At 33.3% G+C, this 21,206-nt stretch overlaps 2 protein-coding genes across 6 annotated transcripts in view; one reads left to right on the forward strand and one right to left on the reverse strand.

Annotated features, from left to right (window-relative positions):
• SPATA17 (spermatogenesis associated 17) overlaps positions 1–19,380 on the reverse strand; it is a 275,330-nt gene extending 255,950 nt beyond the window's left edge. The window contains exon 1 of the mRNA XM_051998293.1: positions 19,266–19,380. Coding sequence (XP_051854253.1) covers positions 19,266–19,333 — 68 coding nt within the window. The 5' untranslated portion in view covers positions 19,334–19,380. The remainder of the gene's footprint in view (positions 1–19,265) is intronic.
• Positions 1–21,206, forward strand: part of GPATCH2 (G-patch domain containing 2) — a 452,239-nt gene that overhangs the window by 133,221 nt on the left and 297,812 nt on the right. Inside the window, exon 1 of one of the 5 annotated variants that reach the window (XM_051998290.1) lies at positions 19,627–19,840. The exons of the other annotated variants lie outside the window; for them this stretch is intronic. Coding sequence (XP_051854250.1) covers positions 19,785–19,840 — 56 coding nt within the window. The 5' untranslated portion in view covers positions 19,627–19,784. Of the gene's footprint in view, positions 1–19,626; positions 19,841–21,206 lie in introns of those variants that run through there. 5 annotated transcript variants of the gene reach the window in all.

Consider the following 21,206-nt stretch of genomic DNA (forward strand, 5'->3'; position numbering starts at 1 on the left):
ATTTGGCAATTAGGACCTGACCTTTAAGAATAAATAGTTTCATCAGAGCAGTGATGGTAGAAGATACATTGAATTTTGTTTAAAAATGACTGGGGAGGAACAGTATGAGCTGACTACCTTTGAGAACAGGAGTTCTTAACATTTTGTCTCATGGATCCTTTTGGCAGTCTGGCAAAGACTAATACTGTAGTATTTTGTTCTCTATATTCAAAATGGACTGGGGAATGATTTCAATTTCAGTTAAGAAATTAGTGAAAATAAGGAAGCCATTTTTTATTATCCAAATTCATGGACTCCACCAGGGTTGCCATGAATTCCAGGTTAAGAATTCCTGACTTATAGGATCATGAGATACTGATTGAGAGCTAAGAGGGATCTCAGAGGCTATTGAATCTAACCCCCTCATTTTTAGAAGAGGAAATAAACCTAAGGATAGTGGTGGTGAGGAAGTGCGAAGTAAGTGGTTTTCCCAAGTTAGCACTGATAGTAAGTATCAAAAGTGGAGTTTATTATATTCAGATCATTTTTCTTCAGATCAGTGCTGTTTGGAAGCTAAAAGAAAAAAGAGAGAGAAAAGCAGATGGAGTTACACAGAGAGAATGAATGGCAACATTAAGAGTCAAAATGTTTGAAGGAAATTTTTTATTATTTATGGATTGGGATATGTTTGTAGTGTGTGAGCTATCAGTCACAGATGGGAAAATCATTAACAAGGCTCAAAGGTGGAAAGGATAAATTTATTTATCAGTATTCTCTATAATAAGGGAGATATCATTCCATTAATTCAAAAAGGGGACATAAGTAATCATTTCATTTTCTAAAGTTGGTATAAGTTTATGAGGCTTTTAAGAACAAACCTAACGGATTAGGCATGTTATAAGAGGCTTGTATTGAGGTTCAGAAAATATTGCCTTAATCATGATACCTGAAAATGTACAATAACAATCTGTTGTAATGATTTCTACTGTGATTTTCAACACTACTGTGCTACTTGTTCAACTTCATTGTGAATAATTTTTCTCTTCCTAAAATTTAACTGTATTACTTGCATTTTGTTCTAATTTTGTATGTTTTACATTATTGAATTTAAAATGAATTATGCTATACCTTTTTTCTGATTGGACCTGTTATGGACGACTGTGGTATAGTAGATAAAAGGCTTAACTTGAAGTGAGGAAGCCCAGATTTCAAGCATTACATTTTTCATACATTGTCTTAAATGTCACCTTACTACTCAGTGCTCTAGGAAAACTCCCTAAAATTATAAATTTCATATATATATATTTTTTTTTCATATAAAAATATAAATTATAGATTTCAGAGAAAGTGATTGCTTATCTGCATGGCAGAGGGAGTTTCCTCACCTGGGAGTTTCCCTCTTCCAGGAAATCATGATTCCAATCCCTCTTCCTTATCTCTGTTGATTTGCTCTAAGGAGCAGAATTATAACCAAAGGATACGTCACCTAGAGGCAAATTTCTGTTCAATTTCAGGAAAAAATAGTCCTCCCCCAAATATGTAGCTGTAGAAGCTACTTTCAGAGGTAGGACATTTTCTCATCTCAGGTAATATTCAGACAGAAGTTAGATAAGCACTTGTATACTGAGAGGTTAGTATAGAAAACTTCGAAGGTAATTTCTAACTCTATGATTCTATGACTATAAGTAGACATTTTCCTACCTAGATGGCAAATTATTATGTATTATATGGGAGAAATAGGAATTGCTAGAGTAAATGAAATACATAGATAACCTTAAAAACCTCATTTGAGCCAGTATAGTAGTTTTAACCTCTTTCCTACTCAAACTTCCACTATTGTCACAAATAAGTAACCACATTGCCAATTTTGAGTTTTATATCCATTTATCATGGCTAGTTGAAATGTAAAAGTTCAATGACATGTCAAAGAATGGACCTTATTTTTATACAATTTTTTAATGTTAAAATATTTTATCATTTTTTTAAGCCTGAACCTGAAATTTAATTATGTAGAACTTTCCTCTATCAATTACAGATATGCAACTCCTCTTCAACCTTCAGTTTTAAAAAACTGTCTGGGGACACTTGTCTAGGATCACAATCAGTATATGTAAGAGGGAGGTATCTCAGGTATACCTAACACTTAAGGCCCTCTTTTTATGAACTCTTCTATGTTACTTTTCTTCACTCTGGATTTGAAAAGATAAACTGAGGCAATTGAATAAGTAAGCTATTTCATTTATTGAAGCTATTTCTGTCTCCAGAAATCTTGGATACCATAGAGGTGAAGTAAATAAAAATAAAATACAAGCACATCTATTACATTATTAGACTTCTCAAAGTAAAAGTAGGCATTAAAATAATTTGGTAGGTAAATTATTGCTAAGTGATAACTTGTCTGCTGACACATGAATTTTATGAACATTTTTCATTTTTCTATTGCTTGAAAAATGTAGTTTCCAGATACTCAGGTTACCACTGGGATATTGAATACTCATACCAATATGTCATGAACTTCTACACTTTTTATGTTTTAAGTGAAAAATGTGGGTAACACTTTATTTTAATGGTATATTAATTAGTGGTAAATTACAATGGAAATCCTATAACTGTGCATAAAATATGACATCTACATGAATACCAAATAAATTCATTATGATCAGTATTATCACAATGAATACTAAATGAATTAATAATGATGAAAGATCAAAAGAATTACCAGTGGTGCAATAAAACATGAAGAAAAAGCTGGAAGCTTCTAGTCACTTAATCACCAACTAGAAATAAGTACTATAATCCACATAACACTGTATTTGTGAATCTTTAACAGTCATAAATTCACTGAACATAAATATAATAAAAACACAGTTAAACTTATTCCTAGTAATATACACATACAACTATGTTCATGTACTAATTCAGAACTGGAAATGAACTTTTGAACTCTCTAGAAAAATCCCCTCATTTTAGAGATGAGAAAACTAAAATCTAGTAAGTGGAAATGACTTATAGCAAGGTCGGACAAGTAAATAAAGATTAGAGTTAGGAAATTAACCCAAATTTTCTGTCACCCAAGGTCATAAATATTATGATTCCATTGTTCAGAACACCTCTAAACTGTATGAACATTGACAGAAAAGGAATATTTAGTGCCTAATCAATTATAAATGTGTATTCACCATTTATAAACACATTTGTAGAACTATACTTAGAAGCCAATTCTGTGTTTTTTAAAATAAGTTTAGCTTAGTCTAGGGTAAAAACAGCAGATAAGGAAGTAGAAGTTCTGGGACTGACATGGGCATAGCCCTGAGACTGTGGTCATCAGCTTTCTCTGAACCATAATTTACTCAAATGTAAAATGAAAGTAATAATAATTATACTACCTACCTGACAGTGTTGCATTAAGGAAAAGTATTTTGCAAACTGTAAAATGATATAGAAATGTCAGTTATTATTATTATTAGGGCTTAAACTTTAAATGCCTGAAAGATTTTGAAATTTCAATTTCCTTAAAGTTGGAAATGACTAACCTATATTCTAAACTTTAAGAAATCCCATATAATAATTTTTTCACCTCATAATGAAAGAATCTCAGATTTGAATGAGGTGTAAGAGGCCAAATGTTGATAGTGACTCAACAGTGAATTCTCCCTTTTGGTGGGGCCAGGGAGAAGTGCCCAAGATCAGGTGATCCTGGCTCTTTCCACTTAATTCAAAAACAGCAGATATATTCTTCTTTTGATCCTCTTTTTTTTCCTCCAATGTAGTTTTTTAAATCTCCCCTTTTTTTGGTCACTCAGATTTCACCACTACCATCAGGCCATGGTGAGTCTTAGCACATTAGAAATAATTTTTAATGAGCATAAACGATTGCACATTTTTATTCTGTTGACTGCCTTTCCCACTGCATTCTATATATTATTTCTTTTATATCTTAAAATTTGTTGAAGTTTCTTGTATAAACTTATCTCCTCTTCAGACAACTTCTTTGTCTTCATGACTAAATTTTTTAAAAAGAGTATCTTGATATCTCCATAGTTCCTGAATTTCTTCATATAAGTATATTATATGTGTGTATGTGTGTATTTATTTTACAATCCTCCTTTTTTTACTTATCCTATTTCTTTTGAACAAAGTACACTTTCATTCAGAGTCATATTCAATACCTTGGGTTTTATCTTATCCAATATAGATGATATTTATGAGGACTTTCATATATATGAAGTATATATTAGGACTTCTAGTATGTCCTGCTTTTCTTTTAACAGTTTGTCTTACTTCTGCGGTACAGTCTGAAGCCATGGATTTTTCTTTAAAAATTTGTTGATTACTTTTTTGGAATTTTTCCCTTTTAAAGTCTAATTATCTCTATTATTCTTCCAAAAATTCTCTGTTCTCTGTAGTATTTAACTAATGTAATAATATTAGCATCATACATTCTATTCAGGCAGTTCCAAAATTATCTTTACATACTTTCTGCCAAATGAGAATCTCAATCCTTTGTCATTCTTGCTAGTAGTTCCAGGGGAAGATTTCTGTGTCAGCTTGCTTTGGCTATCTTCCACTGTAGATTCGTCATTCTTTTCACATCAGTACCACCTCCATAGTAAATCCAATGTCCTTTCCCTTCTCACAAACCCTTTACTTTGTCCATACATTGTCTTTAAAAACAACTCGGTTCAAATTCAGCAAGCATTTTCCAGATACATTAGACAAAAAGACAAAAATGGTTTTTAAAAGTATATATTCTTCAGTGGGAAAAAACATGTAAATAGATAAGTAAATACAAAAAATAAGAAATCACAAATCTAGTTCCTTTCCCCCTAACTTTTCCTTCTGTTGTTCTCCATTTTATAAGTTTATCTATCTTTAGTCCATCTCAAGGCAACAAACATTTATTAAATGTCTATTATAGGCCAGGCCTCATGATAAGTTCAAAGAATACAAAAAATGCAAAATAAAACAAAAATAGTCCTTGCTCTCAAAGAGTTCATACTTTATAGAAGACATACCATGAAAACATCTACAAACAAAACACAGTAGAGGATAGATTGAAGATATTTAATAGAGGAAAAGCGCAGTTATTAAAAGGGATTCAAGAAAAATACTTATTATAGTGAAAGTTTTAGCTGGTATTTTATTTATTTTTATTTTCATAGTATATAATTTCTTTTTTTTAATTTTATTTTTATTATAGTTTTTTTATATACAAAACATATTCATGGGTAATTTTTCAACATTGACACTTGCAAAACCTTCTGTTCCAACTCTTTCCCTCCACCTGCTCCCCTAGATGGCAGGTAATCCCATACATGTTAAATATGTTAAAATATATGTTGAATACAACATATGTATACATATTTATACAGTTATCTTGTTGCACAGGAAAGATTGAATTTAGAAAGAAAGTAAAGATAACCTAAGAAGAAAAAAACAAAAATGCAAGCAAACAGTAACAGGAGTAGAAATGTTACATTGTGGTCCATACTCATCTCCCAATGTTCTTTCTCTGGATGTAGCTGGTTCTGTTTGTTACAGATCAATTGGAACTGATTTGGATACTCTCATTGTTGAAGAAAGCCATGTCCATCAGAACTGATCATCATGTATTATTGTTGTTGAAGTGTATAATCTCCTGATTCTGCTCATTTCACTTGTCATTAGTTCATGTACATCTCTCCAAACCTTTCTGTATTCATCCTGCTGGTCATTTTTTATAGAACAATAATATAGAACAATTCATATACTACAATTTATTCAGCCATTCTCCAATTGATAGGCACTACAAAAAGGGCTGCCACAAAACATTTTTGCACATAAGGGTCCTTTTTCCTTCTTTAATATCTCCGTGGAATATAAGCGCAGTAGTAACACTGCTGGATCAAAGGGTATGCACACTTTGATAACTTTTTGAGTATAGTTCAAATTGCTCTCCAGATTGGTTGGATCCATTCATAACTCCACCAAAAATGCATCAGTGTTCCAGTTTTCCCACATCCCCTCCAACATTCATCATTATCTTTTCCTGCCATCTTAGCCAATCTGACAGGTGTGTAGTGATATTTCACAGTTGTCTTAATTTGCATTTCTCTGCTCAACAATGATTTGGAACACCTTTTTATATGACTAGAAATCATTTCCATTTATTCATCTGAAAATTATTCATATGTTTTGACCATTTATCAATTGAAGAATGACTTGATTTATTATAGAGTCAATTCTCTATATCTAATTTTGGAGATGAGGCCTTTATCAGAACTTTTAGCTTTAAAAATGTTTTCCCAGTTTATTGTTTCTCTTCTAATCCTGTTCCCAATAGTTTTATTTGTACAAAAGCTTTTTAACTTAATATAATCAAAATTTTCTGTTTTGTGATCAATAATGACCTCTAATTCTTCTTTGGTCACAAATTCCTTCCTCCTTCACAGGTCTTAGAGGTAAATGAACCTATGTTCTTCTAAACCTTTTATAATCTCATTCTTTATGCCCAGATCATGAACCCATCTTGATCATATCTTAGTATATGGTGTTAAGTATGGGTCAATGCCTAGTTTCTGCCATACTAATTTCCAATTTTGTCAAACAGTGTATTCTTATCCCAAAAGTTGGAGTCTTTGGGTTTGTCAAACACTAGATTGCTATAGTTATTGACTATTTTGTCCTGTGAACCTAACCTATTCAACTGATCAACTAGTCTATTTCTTAGCCAGAACAAAATGGTTTTGGTGACCACTGCTTTATAATATAGTTTTAGATCTGATACAGCTAGGCTGCCTTCATTTGATTTTTTTTTTTCATGAGTACTCTTGAAATTCTTGACCTTTTGTTCTTCCATATGAATTTTGTTATTTTTTCTAGGTCATTAAAATAGTTTCTTGAGAGTCTGATTGGTTTAGCACTAAATAAATGGATTAGTTTAGGTAGTATTATCATCGTTATTATATTCGCTCGACCTATCCAGAAGCACTTCATATTTTTCCATTTTTTTAGATCTGACTTTATTTTGTTGTTTTGCTCATATAGTTCCTGACTTTCCTTTGGCAGATAGATTCTCAAATATTTTATACTATTGACAGTTATTTTAAGTGGAATTTATCTTTGTATCTCTTGCTGTTGGATTTTGTTAGTGATGTATAAAAATGCTGATGATTTATGTGGATTTATTTTGTATCCTACAACTTTGCTAAAGTTGTGGAGTATTTCTAATAGCTTTTTAGTAGAATCTCTGGGGTACTCTAAGTATACCATCATATCATCTGCAAAGAGAACTTCATTGCCTACTCTAATTCCTTTAATTTTTTTTCATCTCTTATTGCCAAAGCTAGCTTTTCTAATACAATATTGAATAGTAATGGTGAAAATGGGCAACCTTGTTTCACTTCTGATTTTATTGGGAATGGTTACAATTTATTACCATCACATGTGATGCTTACTCTAATGGTCTTAAATAGATGTTATTCACTATTTAGGGAAAGTCCATTTATTCCTATACTCTCTAGCATTTTTAATAGGAATGGATGTTGGATTTTATCAAATGCTTTTTCTGCATCAATTGAGATGATCATATGTTTTTTGTAATTTGATTATTGATATAGTCTATTATGTTAATAGTTTTCCTAATATTGAATCAGCCCTGAATTCCTGGTTTAAATCCTACTTGGTTGTGGTATATTACCCTGAAAATGATTTTCTGTAGTCTTTTTGCTAAGATTTTATGTAGATTTTTGCATCGATGTTCATTAGGAAAGATTGGTCTATAATTTTCTTTTTCTGTTTTCAGCCTACCTGGTTTAAGTATCAGTACCATGTCTGTGTCATAAAAGAAATTTGGTAGGACTCCTTCATTCCTATTTTTTCAAATAGTTTATATAACATTGAAGTTAATTGTTTTTTAAATGTTTAGTAGAATTCGCATGTAAATTCATCTGGTCCTGGGGAATTATTTTTAGGGAGTTGATTTAATAGCTTGTTTTATTTCTTTTTCTAAAATGGGACTATTTAACCAATTCAATTCTTCCTCTGTTAATCTGGGCAACCTATATTTTTGAAGGTATTAATCCATTTCATATGTTATCAAATTTATTGGCATAAAGTTGGGCAAAGTAACTCCTAATTATTGTTTTAATTTCCTCTTCATTAGTGGAAATTTCTCCCTTTTCATTCTTAGGACTAACAATTTTATTTTCCTTTTTCCTTTTTCTAATCAAATTTACCAAGGGTTTATCTATTTCATTGTTTTTTTCATAAAACCAACTCTTACTTTTATTTATTAATTCAATTGTTTTTTTTTCTTTGAATTTTATTGATTTCTCCTTTTATTTTTAGAAGTTTAAGTTTAGTTTAGTGTTTGATTGGGGATTTTTAATTTGCTTCTTTTCTAGCTTTTTTAGTTGTAAGCCTAATTTATTGATTTTCTCTTTCTGTATTTTATGCAAATAAACCTCTAGAGATATAAAATTTCCTCTTATTATCACCTTGGCTGCATCCCACACATTTTGATATGATGTCTCATTATTGTCATTCTTTTAGGTGAAATTATTAATTGTATTAATGATTGTCTGTTTCACCCAATCATTCTTTAGGATGAGATTATTTCGTTTCCAATCACTTTTTGGTGTATTTTCCCCTAGGTTTTTATGGAATGTAATTTTTATTGCATTGTGGTCTGAGAAGGATGCATTTACTACTTCTGACTTTCTGCATTTGAATTTGAGGTGTTTATGTCCTAATATATGGTCAATTTTTGTATAGGTTCCATGAACTACTGAGAAGAAAGTGTACTCCTTTCTGTCTCCATTCAGTTTTCTCCAAAGATCTATCATAACTAACTTTTCAAGTGTTCTATTTACCTCTTTAACTTCATTCTTATTTATTCTGTGGTTTGATTTATTTAGTTCTGAGAATATAAGGTTGACATTTCCCACTATTATAGTTTGCTGTCTATTTCTTCTTGCAGCTCTCTTAACCTTCTCCTTTAGGAATTTAGATGCTATACCACTTGGTGCATATATGTTTAGTACTAATATTGCTTCATTATCTATGCTATCCTTTAGCAAAATATAGTGCCCTTATCTTTTAATTAGATCACTTTTTGCTTTTGCTTGATCTGAGATCAGGATGGCCACCCCTGCTTTTTTTTTGGCTTTACCTGAAGCATAGTAGATTCCGCTCCAGCCTTTTACTTTTATTCTGTATATATCACCCTGTTTCAAGTGTTTTTCCTATAAGCAACATATTGTAGGATTCTGGCTTTTAATCCAGTCTGCTATCCACTTCCTCATTACGGGGGAGTTTACCTCATTCACATTTATGGTTAAAACTACTAATTCTGTATTTTCTGTCATCTTATTATCCCCAAATTATGCTTTTCTCTTTCCTTTCCCTCTTACCCTCCTCCCCACTATGTGACTATTGAGCACCACTTGCCTCATGCAGCCCTACCTCTTTAGAATCTCTTCCTCCCCTTGAAGTCCCTCCCGTTTTCTTTACTATTTCTGTATTCCCTTGTATTTACCCTACCACTCCCCTTTTCTTTTTTTCCCCCTCACACTTTTCAATGAGCTGGGAGAAGTTTCTATGTAAACCAAATAAGTCTAATATTTTCTATTTGAGCAAAATCTGATGAGAGTTAAGATTCACATTATGTTCCCCCCCTTGCTTCATTCCCTCAGCTATAATAGGTTTCCTTTGCTTCTTCATGAGATGTAATTTCCCTCTTGTTACCTCCACTTTTCCCTTTTTCTGGTACAATTTCCTTTCTACTTCTAGTTCTTTTTTTTTATAATAGTAAAACCAAATTATACATGTATTCTTTATGTATACCCATAATAAAAATACAGTTCTCAAGAGTTCTTTTTACCTTTTTATGCTTCTATCAAGTCCTATATTTGGAGGTCAAACTTTTTGTTTACCTCTGGTTTTTTTTGTCAGGAATAAATGGAATTCACCTATTTCATTGAATGTCCATCTTCTTCCCTGGAAAAAAAAATGCTCATTTTGGCTGGGTAAGTTATTCTTGGCTGCATACCAAGTTCTTTTGCCTTTTGGATTATCAGATCCCAGGCCTTTGATCCTTTAATGTGGATGCTGCTAGATCCTGAGTGGTCTTTATGACAGCTTCTTCATATTTGAATTTTTTTTTTCTGGCTGCTTGTAGTATTTTTTTCCTTGGTCTAATAGTTCTGGAATTTAGCCACAATATTTCTTGGAGTTTTGATTTTGGGATCTCTTTCAGTAGGAGATCAATGAATTCTTTCAATGTCTAGTTTGCCTTCTCTTTCTCTAACATCTGGGCAATCATCATTGATGATTTTCTGAAAAACAGTGTCTAGGCTCTTTTTTTCATCATGATTTTCAGGGAGACCAATAATCCTTAGGTTATCTCTCCTAGATCTATTTTCCAGGTCTGTTGTTTTCCCAAGTAGGTATTTAACACTTTTTTTCTATTTTTTCTTTCTTTTCTTTCTTTCTTTTCTTTCTTTCTTTTCTTTCTTTTTTTTTTTTTTTTGGTTTTGCTTTACTGATTTTTGGTGTCTCCTCTAGTCATTTATTTCCATTTGTTCAAGTCTGATTTTTAATGAATTATTTTCTTCATTTACTTTTTAAAATTTCTTTTTGTATTTGTCCAATTGAGTTTTTAAATGAGTTGTTTTTGTTCTATTTTTTTCCATTTTGCCAAATTTTTTTAAAGAATTATTTTCTTTTTCCAATTCATAAATTCTGTTTTCCTTGGAATTATTTACCTTTTCCAATTCACAAATTCTGTTTTCCTGGGAGTTGTTTATCTTTTCCAATTCTCAAATTTTGTTTTTCAGGGAATTGATTTCTTTATCCACTCTATCTTTCAATGACTTATCCTGTCCCTCTTGCAAAGCTTTCCTTGGCTTTCCCCATTTTTCATCTAGCTCTCTTCTAAGATCCTTTTTAATTTCTCCTATGAGAGCCTTGTGTGATGGGGACTAGATCATATCCACCTTTGGATCTAGAGACAAACTGTTTTTAGTCTTCTCAGGGTTTGAAGTCTGCTCTCTTTCCATATGGAAGCTATCAATAGTTTAGAGCATGTGCTGCCTTTTTGCTCATTAAAAGAAAAGAAAAGAAAAGAAAACCAAAAACCTACAGTCTGCTTATCAGGAGCCGGGGGATATATTTCCAAGCTTCTTCTACAGAAAACAGACAGTGGCAGTGAAGAGGCAGTGAGACAACACTCACTGGCTGTACTGGGACCTCAAATCATATCCTGAAGTCAGCAGCAGTGGAAAGATAGCTACTAGGGCTACTCTGGGACAAAATACTGTGGCTGCGATCACACTGAATCACTTCAGGTGCTGGGTGGATGTGGCCAGGTCCCAAGAGGCTGTAGCATTTTGGGACTGTAGTTTTTACCTTTTGTGTTTATAGCTCCTCTGCTGATCTACTGGCTTGCTGCCAGAGTAAAGTAGCTCACACTGTAATAAATTTCTCCCTGCAGATTTTCTGCCAGCAAAGATCACACTCTCTTCTCCTCTGGTCTGCTCAGCCCTGAGCTGTTTCTTGACCTCTCACTGCCTATCTACCTGAGTCTGTGCCTGGCCTACTTCTGTTTTGTCCCTGACAGCAAACAAAAACAGACCTTTTCTGGAGAATTTTGAGAATATCTTCTGTTGGTAGTGTGTTGTACTCCCAATATTTGTGAGTTTTGATAGTCAAGCACTAATTCTGAAGCTGAATATTATTAAAATAGATTAAGGGAAAAAGAGAGTTTAGGAAGATATGTGTGTCCCCTCCACCATCTTGGCTCTGCCTAGCTAGGATTTTAAAACAAGAAAACTGGGATATGGAAATGAGAATGGAAAAAGGCTGTATGAAGTATAGCCAGTAAAAATTATCTGAGTAACAAAACACTCTTAATAAAAATAAAAATCTAAATAATTGGAGAAATAGTAATTGCTCATGGATAGGCTAAATCTATATAATAAAAATTATTAACTGCCTAAATTAATTTACTTATTTCTTTCTATACTAATAAAATTATGAAAAAAATTACTTTGCAGGGCTAAAAAAAATAACAAAATTCATCTAGAAGAAAAAAAGATCAAGAATGTCAAGGGAATCAATGAAATAAAGGAAGATGACTTAGCAGTATAAGATCTAAAATTATTCTGCAAATCACTAATCATAAAAACAAGAAGATCCATCCTCAATGCAAAAAAAAAAAAAGTGATTGGTCCATAGAATATATTTAGTACCCAATATATATAAGTAAATACAGTAACAGAGGCAAGAAATATTATGATGTCAATCATGAAAGACTTAATAATTGATTAATACAATAATTACAATAATTTTAAAGAACTTATTATATAAAACACTATCCACCTACAGATAAAGAACTAATGGACTCAGTACATAATGCAGCCTATTTTCTTTCACTTTATTTTTTTCCTTTCTTCCTTCCCCCTTTTACAATATCGTTAATACAGAAATCTGTTTTGTATGTCTTCATATGTATAGTGGGCATCATATTTTTTGCCTTCTCAATGGGTAAAAAAAAGAATAGAAGGAGAAAAATAATTTGAAACTGAAAATTTTAAAAAATATATTTTTTAAAAGTAGGAGCCAACAGAACTAGAAGATCATTATACACTTCAACAGCAATATTATATAATTATCAGTTCTGATGGCTCTCTTCAACAATGAGAGGACCACTCTTTCTTTTATTGTTTGCTTGCATTTTTGTTTTTTCTTCTCAAGTTATTTTTACCTTCTTTCTAAATCCAATCTTTCTTGTGCAGCAAGATAACTGTATAAATATGTATATTACATTTAACATATACTTTGACATATTTAACATGTATGGGACTACCTGCCATCTAGGAGAGAGGGGGTGGAGGGAAAGAGGGGAAAAGTTGAAACAGAGGTTTTTGTAAGGATCAGTATTGAAAAATTACCCATGCACATGTTTTGTATATAAAAAGCTATAATAAAAAAAAAGAGAAAAAAATAAAAGTAGGAGCCAAGAGATGGAATGCCATATATCTTATCCTTCTATTTCTTTTTTCTTTTGGAAGATAGGTAGAACCATACATAAAATAGTGGGTCAGGAATAAGGAAGACCTGAGTTTAAATCTGGTTTCAGACTCTTGGCAAGTAACTTTAGTTTCTTTACCTGTAAAATAAAAATAATAACACTTACCTTCTAGTGTTGTTCAAATAAAATAATAATTGCAAAGGGCATGGCATAATGCCTGACACGTAGTAAGCCCTATCAATATTAGCTAGTTATTACCATTCTTTCCTTCATATCTTTCTGTTTTCCAGTACATTCAGATCTTAATGCCTCAGTTCTTTTCAATCTTCAATTTGTCTTCTTTCCCTCTTTCAATTTCTCCTAAATATCCCTTCTTCAAATCTAATCTCTACCCTTTCTCAAACTTCCAAAGTTCTCAATCACTTTTATAACTCCCAATCATCACATATATATGGGAATAAAGAATTATACATGCATATACATATGTATATGCATGTATAATTCTTTATTCCCCTTTAGCTCTTCTTCCATGGAAGCCAGACTTCTCAACACTGCAATCATTTCTCATTCTAAAACCAAAGATTCATTATATGTATTTCAAGTGGAAATAATTTTAAAAGTGTAAATTTAAAATGTATAGAATCACAGAATCTATGTTTGAATGAATCTTAGAAGTCTTCTATCTAAAATCATAACAGAATTCTCTTTCCTACAGACCTAATAAGTGGCTTAATGAGGAGGATCTATTAATTTATCCTCATAAAACCAATGTCATTTTTTTGATAGCTCTAGCTTTTTTCCTCTTATATCAAGCCTAAAGCAAAATACCTACCTCTTTCATACATATACCATACATACCTCTGGGATCAATCAGAACAAGTCTAATACCCCCCCCCACACACACACACATAATAGGCTTTCAAATGCATTTGATAGACTCCTCTTTTCTTAGTTAAATATCTCCAATATTTATAACCTAGCCTTCCATGATCGTCTCCAGGTTCTGTGCTATCTTGGTTGCTTTCTACTACATGCATTCCCATTTGTCAATTTCCTTTTTAAAATATAGTGCTCATAATCTAGAGGACTACTCTGTATGGATAAGGAGCCCTGAATCTCTACTGGACAGGCAATCCCAAGAATTCCAGCAAAAGCAGTGTCTTCCAGACCACAAACACTATTTTCAGCCCAGTTCTCATTGCTATTGATTAGATAACATGGAAACTACCTCTGTAAGTGCTGCAACTATAGGTTCCTTGGTAGTCGTAGTCTGATTTTTGCTATATCATAAGGTCTTTGGGGCCTTTATGTCTAACTTGAAACCTAAATCTCCTGTTTGTACTGTCTTCTATTAAAATGTGAAATTATTCTTCTTACTTTTCAATTTGCATTCCCAATATACCCAATAAGTGCTTACAAATACTTTTTCAATGAACACAATACTTCAGAATGGATCTGAAGGATATTACTACTTTAAATGCATTAGCTTTGAGGATAGCCATATCATACTTATATTGACCTTTATTGTCAGCTAAAATTCCAGATTTTTTTTTCACACACTATTTGTCTAGTATATTTTTACCATCTTGTGGCAATGATAAATTTTGAAAATAGTAATAGGGTCTATTCACCATTCCAAACTATCTATACCTCTGACCAGAAAAAAGAATATTCAACAAGTCTTTAATAAAGTAAAACAAAATAAAACAAAACAAAAACCCAGTAATTATTAGTGCAATAATAAAAACTAAATAGAGTCTATGTTTCATGTTCTAAAGAGTTAAACAGAAGCAGTAAGGTTCTGATTTCTTAATTACATATAATGTAAATACAACTGAGTAGCACTTTTAGAAATCACTTGTGTAATCATAACTTTCTTGTTGCTATCATAATTAAAATTATTTTCACACAATGTGTTACATAATTATTAAAGTATGCTTTGCAAAAATATTCTTGAATCTACTTTACCAAATAACAGAAAAATCTATGATCACATTAACATGCATATTTCCTCAAAAGATAAAGATGATGATGATGATGATGATGATGATGACAACATTTATATTGTGCATTAAGTTTTGCAAAGCACCTTAAAGATATTATGTCATTTTATTCCCCCTAGAAATTCTATAATATTCCAAATTTTTAGAATCAAGAAACTGAGATTATCAAGGAAAATAGTTTGCCTGGGGTCATGGAGCCAGTAAATGTCTCAGAAAGATTTTGAACTTCCTAAGTATAATACTTTATTCTAAATTGCCAAAAAGAAAAAAGAAAAAAAAAAGAAAGAAAGAAAGAAAGAAAAAAGAAAGAACTAGGAGTTACCCTTCTGTGATGAACCAGAATTAAATAATAGAACTATTTACATTTATTTATTTTGATAGAACTCAGATAAGCATATGATATTTTTGGAGATTTTAGTAAAGGGAATTCTAAGAAAATACAGGCATTAGTTATGAGACAAGAATGAATGGGAAGCATATTTAGGATCTCAATCCATATTATGAAGATAATATTATCAAAGAGATAATCTTCTAAAACATTTGGTAGTGATTAAAAATTAAAAGTAGGTTAATAGCATACACTAATAAAGGAAAAATTAGAAATATTTAAAGTCAATGATATAGTATTTGTTAAACCCAAAATTATAAATTACTCAACCTAGAAAGAAAACACTCTGACAGAAAGTGCTGTCTGTCAGAAATTTGGTTTAGATCTACATTTATATCACATTTCACAATAAATTCAAAAAAGGACATGGCCTAAATATTAGAGACCATATCATAAAACTTAAGAAAACATAAATCTTTCATTGATATGGATAGATGAGTTCTTTATCAAAAAAGGGTAGAAGCAATTAAAAAGAACAAAATTGATCATTTACTTTATGTTTAATTGAAAAGCTTTCACATGAACAACATTAATGCATTTAGGATAAGAAGAGATGAAGACCAATGAGAAAACATTATGGCATTATATTTATTTAAAATTTGTAGTGCTTACTATGTACTGAGTACTAGGCTAAACATTTACAAATATTACCTCATTTGATCCTCAGAGCAATTCAGGGTGATGTTATTGTCTCCATTTTACAGATGAGGAAACTGAGGCAAATAGAGGTTAAGAGACTTGTCCAGAGTCACAGAGATAGTAAGTGTCTAGGATCAGATTTTATCTCAGATCTTCCTGATTTCAGTGCAGCACTTTATCCACTGTGCCACCTAGCTTCTATTTTGAATATTATTATCATAATAAATATTTTATTAATGACATATAACATATATAAGATTATGTAAAGTTAAAAGCCATCATTCAATAGGTAATTGTTCAGAGGTAAAAAGGAATTACAACTTAATAATAACAAAATAAAAAAATATTCCAAATTATTAATAAGTACAATTAGAATCAAAACAATCCCGTGGCTTCTCCTTAAAAATTAGTAAAGTGAAAAAAGATAACAAAAGAAGAAGACAGTATTGGAGATATTGTAGAAAGATAAACACATTAATAGATTTTGTTGCTGTTGAAATCTGAATAGGACCAGCCACTTGGGAAAACATTCTGGAATTCTGGTTAGAAAATAACTATAGCCTAAAGAAATCAATGATAAAAAAAGGCCCTATGAATATTAAAATATTCATAAAAGAACTTTTATGTTAACAATGGATCCTTAGCAGCCATTAGTGGCAGAGAGAGTATTATTCAGTAAAAGTAAGAGGAAGAAACAAGTAGTGTTGGCTAAATCACTAACAAAACTTTCAGATTTGCAAACAGAGAGGTAAGCTGTCTTTGCAAGGATGTATCCAGGATGTGACAAAGAACTTTGCAAGATGTATCAAACCAGATGAATACAAGTCATATTTGATGACAAATAAGAGCACAGATTATGTGTGCAGAAAAAAAAAAAAACTAGAAAGCATTGCTAATATAAATTATTGGATAAAAAACTAGAGATGGTAAGGTACAGCAACAACCATTCCTATTAATGCTTCTATTGAAGGCAAGGGGTTTAGAAAAGAAAGATAAGCCTGAAAATTGACAGATGGTTATGAAGATGGTGTGTTTAGTACAGGTATTCAGATTTGTGACCCAAGTTTAGAATATAGAAATGGCAGTCTCCAGATCAGGGATGAAATGTATCTACCAAGAATGTATTTGGCTGGTCTTGCAAATCTAATCAAAAGTCTTGCTTAAAATAAGAAGGCAAAGGGAGGCAAGAAACTGTTAAGACAGAGCTAGCTATAATGTAGCAAAAAGAAAGGCAGGGAGGATACCTAGAATTGAAAGAGACAACAATTTGAGGAAAGTATCCAATGCTAAAGCCCTTAGCTTCAAATGCTTATATACAGATACACAGTGAATGAATAACAAGCAAAAAAAAAAAAAAAAAAATACTAGTGCAAAGACAAATTTGACATGATAGGTATCACTGGAATTAAAATGTCATTTAAAGAGCAATATACAGTATGATGGTTCTGTATATGCTGTATATGTGACCAATCATGAATTACATTAGAAAAACAGTGTAAAAGATACTATCACAGAGACATGTATGCCTGGAAAAGAATGAAAACTGGTTATACAGGCAAATAGAAATAATCAATGGACAGAATGAATACTCCATTGCTAAGCATGTAATGTCACAGAATCTAAAAGAAAACATCAGCACTTCGGGTGGACCAGTTGAGAAAGACAGGATATAAATCAAGAATTAAATAGGATTAAAAAAAAAAAAAAGGTAAAGTTGCAATTTGTGTTCTTGAAGGGAGTATTTATATTGAAAATATGGATCTGAAAGAGTATTATTTATTCAAAAGGAATAAGATAAAAAGTTACAGATAAATATCACTGTATATTAAAATATATATTGACATTATAAAATTCAGGAAACAATGGGAAGAAATAAGAAGCTTGGGGAAAAAGAAATGAGTAACGGTCATGGGTATTTTGAAAATCTCATCAGGAAAAGGGAAAGTGAGTAAAGAATATCAGAAAGTAATGGACTTAGAATCAAGACATCTGCAATTTCCAAGAGATTTCCAAACATATATGGTCCATCCCTCTCATTTTACAGATAAGAAACCTCTAATATCAATGAGATTCAATGAGTTGAAGAAACTCATATGGTTGCTAAGTAAGAGATCAAGAATTTGAATTAAGTCCTTCAATTCCAAACCTACTGACTTTCTTACTGGATTTAAGTCTTGGCTTCAAATTTTAATAGTTTTGCAATCATGGGCAAATTATTTAACTTTTCTGAATCTCAGTTTTCTCATTTAAAAAAAAATGAGGATAATATTATACTATTTACCTCACAAGATTGTGAATCAAATGGCACACAAAATGCCAAGTTCTGTAAATATGTTGAAGTTTTGAATCTACTACAGTGGACATAATTGCTTGTCATAAATACTAAATTATTAAATTTATTGATGTTTACAATAGTTCTATTTTTGGCTCTCAATTCCCATCATTGGTACTCATTTAAAGGAGGCACCATATTAAGTAAACATCGAAATGATATAGTCTGAGGAATTCGTTAAGGTTTCACCTGCCCCTCAAAATATCCCTCCAATTTGCGAGAGGTTCATGCTTTTAAAAATATATATCTGGCCTAAAATTTATTTAATTAAAACAACAAAGGCAGAATATTTGCCTTCTCCTTAACAATTAAAATGCATATTAATTGTGAGGAACTGAGGATCTTGAGGGGGGTGGTAGTGCCCTTCTATGAACTTCTTCTATAGACATCTCTACTGATAAAATTGGCTTTATTGAATTCACATTGAAAGGCACAGGAGGATTGTCTTGAATTTCCATTACCTTCTTTCGCTGGACACAAACTAAGAAATAGACCAGCAAATTCCAATCAGTATGTCAGCTGGCAATAGGCTAGTCCAGAATTCCTAAGGATCTCTGAGGTCCAGGAAGGGTAAACCCAGGCTACAAAGGTGCCAGAAATGAGTAGTTGGAGCTTGTAAAAGATTTCATGAACATGAGGGTGCTGATGAGGCAGAAGACAAAACACAATTTTGCTTGCGAAGACCCTTATTTAAAGGGTACACATGTGGTTCAGGGTCTTCCAGATACCAGCCTCTTCCCTTAAACCTTACTTAAAGTTATAAACACTCCACCAGCTCAGAAGGCATGAGGCATGGGATGGCCGAGGGGGCAGGATTCGATCATAGTTACTGCTTTTATGGCATGGGTGTCAGGAAGCTCCAACATGTGTTTAGAGACCTGCTAGCTAAATTTCTCGTTGGTGCCTTCTTACCTGTTCCTATAGTAGTATTGGCTTTCAATGAACGGGAGCCGATTTTGAAGAGTGACTAGAGTAGCCATGGCCTTCCCCGCCCCCTTGGCGCCCAACTGGTGTTACTCTCTATCCCCATGGCAACCGGGTCATACCATGTCCTTCCTTCAAGAAGGGCATGCTCCTTTACCCATCCTCCTTTTTTCTCAGTCTTTATAGGTCAAAGAGACAGCCTTTGGGCTCAAAGAATTGATCTTATTTAATTCCTCAGTATGTCTAACTCCATAACAGCAGGGGAAGATTTTAGGGGCGTTTGACCCCAGCGGGTGTCCGGGTTGGGGGTAGGGGGGAATTCTACTTAGTCTCGCCCGGCTTCCGTTTTCCGCTAGCCCGCTGCTTCCGGAGTTCCCTCTCAAAATGCTAAGCCGAGACCGAACAGTCCCTTCGGGTACCGGAGCTGGATCCCGAGTCGCAGCCAGACCCGGAGCCGAAGCCTCCCCTCGGGCCTGAGCCTCGGGGCCCGGTTCCCGGGTGTCGTTAATGTTCGGGGCGGCCTGGAGCCAACCGATCGGAGCTCGAGCCACGGCGAACCGCTGGTGAGGCTGGCGGGCCCGGGGACAGGGTAGAGGCAGAGAGAGTACTGGAGGGACGGACGGTGACCGGAGGCCGCGGAGGGAAGGAAGGGAAGGGAGCGTCCAGGTGGGAGTGCCAGGGTTCTGCAGGTGATGCCCGGTGAGGAGGAGGCTGGATCGTCCGAAGACTTTGACCTTTTGGTTTCCCTTTCCCCTCCTGAGGTGGAATGAAGTTTGAGGAAGATGAGACCTACTTGGAGGAGGGCACGGGGACGAGCAGGACGCTCATGAACACCAAGCGATGCTTGTTGATTGAGTTACCTATTTGAGGGATTTGAGGACAAGTCTTGGAGAGGTGTTAATGTCTCTGCTATTGACAAGAGTGGGGGACTGTGACTGTGTTTTTGAATTCCTTACCGCAACCCCCTTGTCTCACTCCCCCGAGTTAAATAACATTAAGTACTAAATCCTCCTAGGATCATAGAAGCATGAATCTAGAAGGAACTTTAGAGATACATCGCTTTTGAGACTGTTAGTAAGCATTTATTTAGTGTTTACTTGTGTGTATGTCTGTGTGTATTAGCCATTGTAAGCCCTGTAGAGAAGAAAAAAAATATAAATAAGTGGTCCCTGCCTTTCCTTCTGATAAATGGGAGAGACAACGTGTAAATAACTCCGTTCACAGTCAGTTAATAAACATTTATTAAATTCCTGCTGTGTGCCAAGCACTGTGCTAAGTATTGGGGATACAAAAAAAGAGCCCTTGAGCTTATATTCTAATAGAGGAAACAACAACTTAATAAATGTGTTCACACAATCACTCAATAAACATTTATCAAACACCATCTCCTTGTAGGACTTGTACTAACTCTGAGTATACAAAAAGGGGCAAAAAACCTATCTTTGCCCTTGAGCTTGCAATCTAGTGGGTAGACAACATATAAACAACATGTAGATTGAATGAAAACAGTTGTTCACAAAGTTGAAAAAAAAAACATTTATTAAATATTTGCTGAGCTGAATGCCGAGGAGATAGAATAAGAGGCTAAAGACAATGCATGCCTTCTAGGAGCATACATACCTGTACACTAGCCATTGTGTCACCTAGTTGCCTAAAATAAAGAATACAGAACTGACACTCCATGAATTCACTAAGTGAGAGTTAAAGACATTGGGCCTTGGCTAGCTCCTTAGTGGCATAGCCATTAGAACTATGTTTTTAACTAGAACAAGTCTCTTTTCTCCCAATCCAATGCCTTTTCTCCTATGCATTGCATAGTATAATTTAAGAATTTGGGTTCCAGGATCTTAAAGAGAGCCTCAGTCTCAGAAAATGATACAATAGAAACTATAGATAAATACATTAGATAATCTGTTCTTTGCTTCCAGA

Source organism: Antechinus flavipes, chromosome 4, assembly GCF_016432865.1.
Source record: "Antechinus flavipes isolate AdamAnt ecotype Samford, QLD, Australia chromosome 4, AdamAnt_v2, whole genome shotgun sequence".
In the NCBI taxonomy this organism is placed as follows: Eukaryota; Metazoa; Chordata; class Mammalia; order Dasyuromorphia; family Dasyuridae; genus Antechinus; species Antechinus flavipes.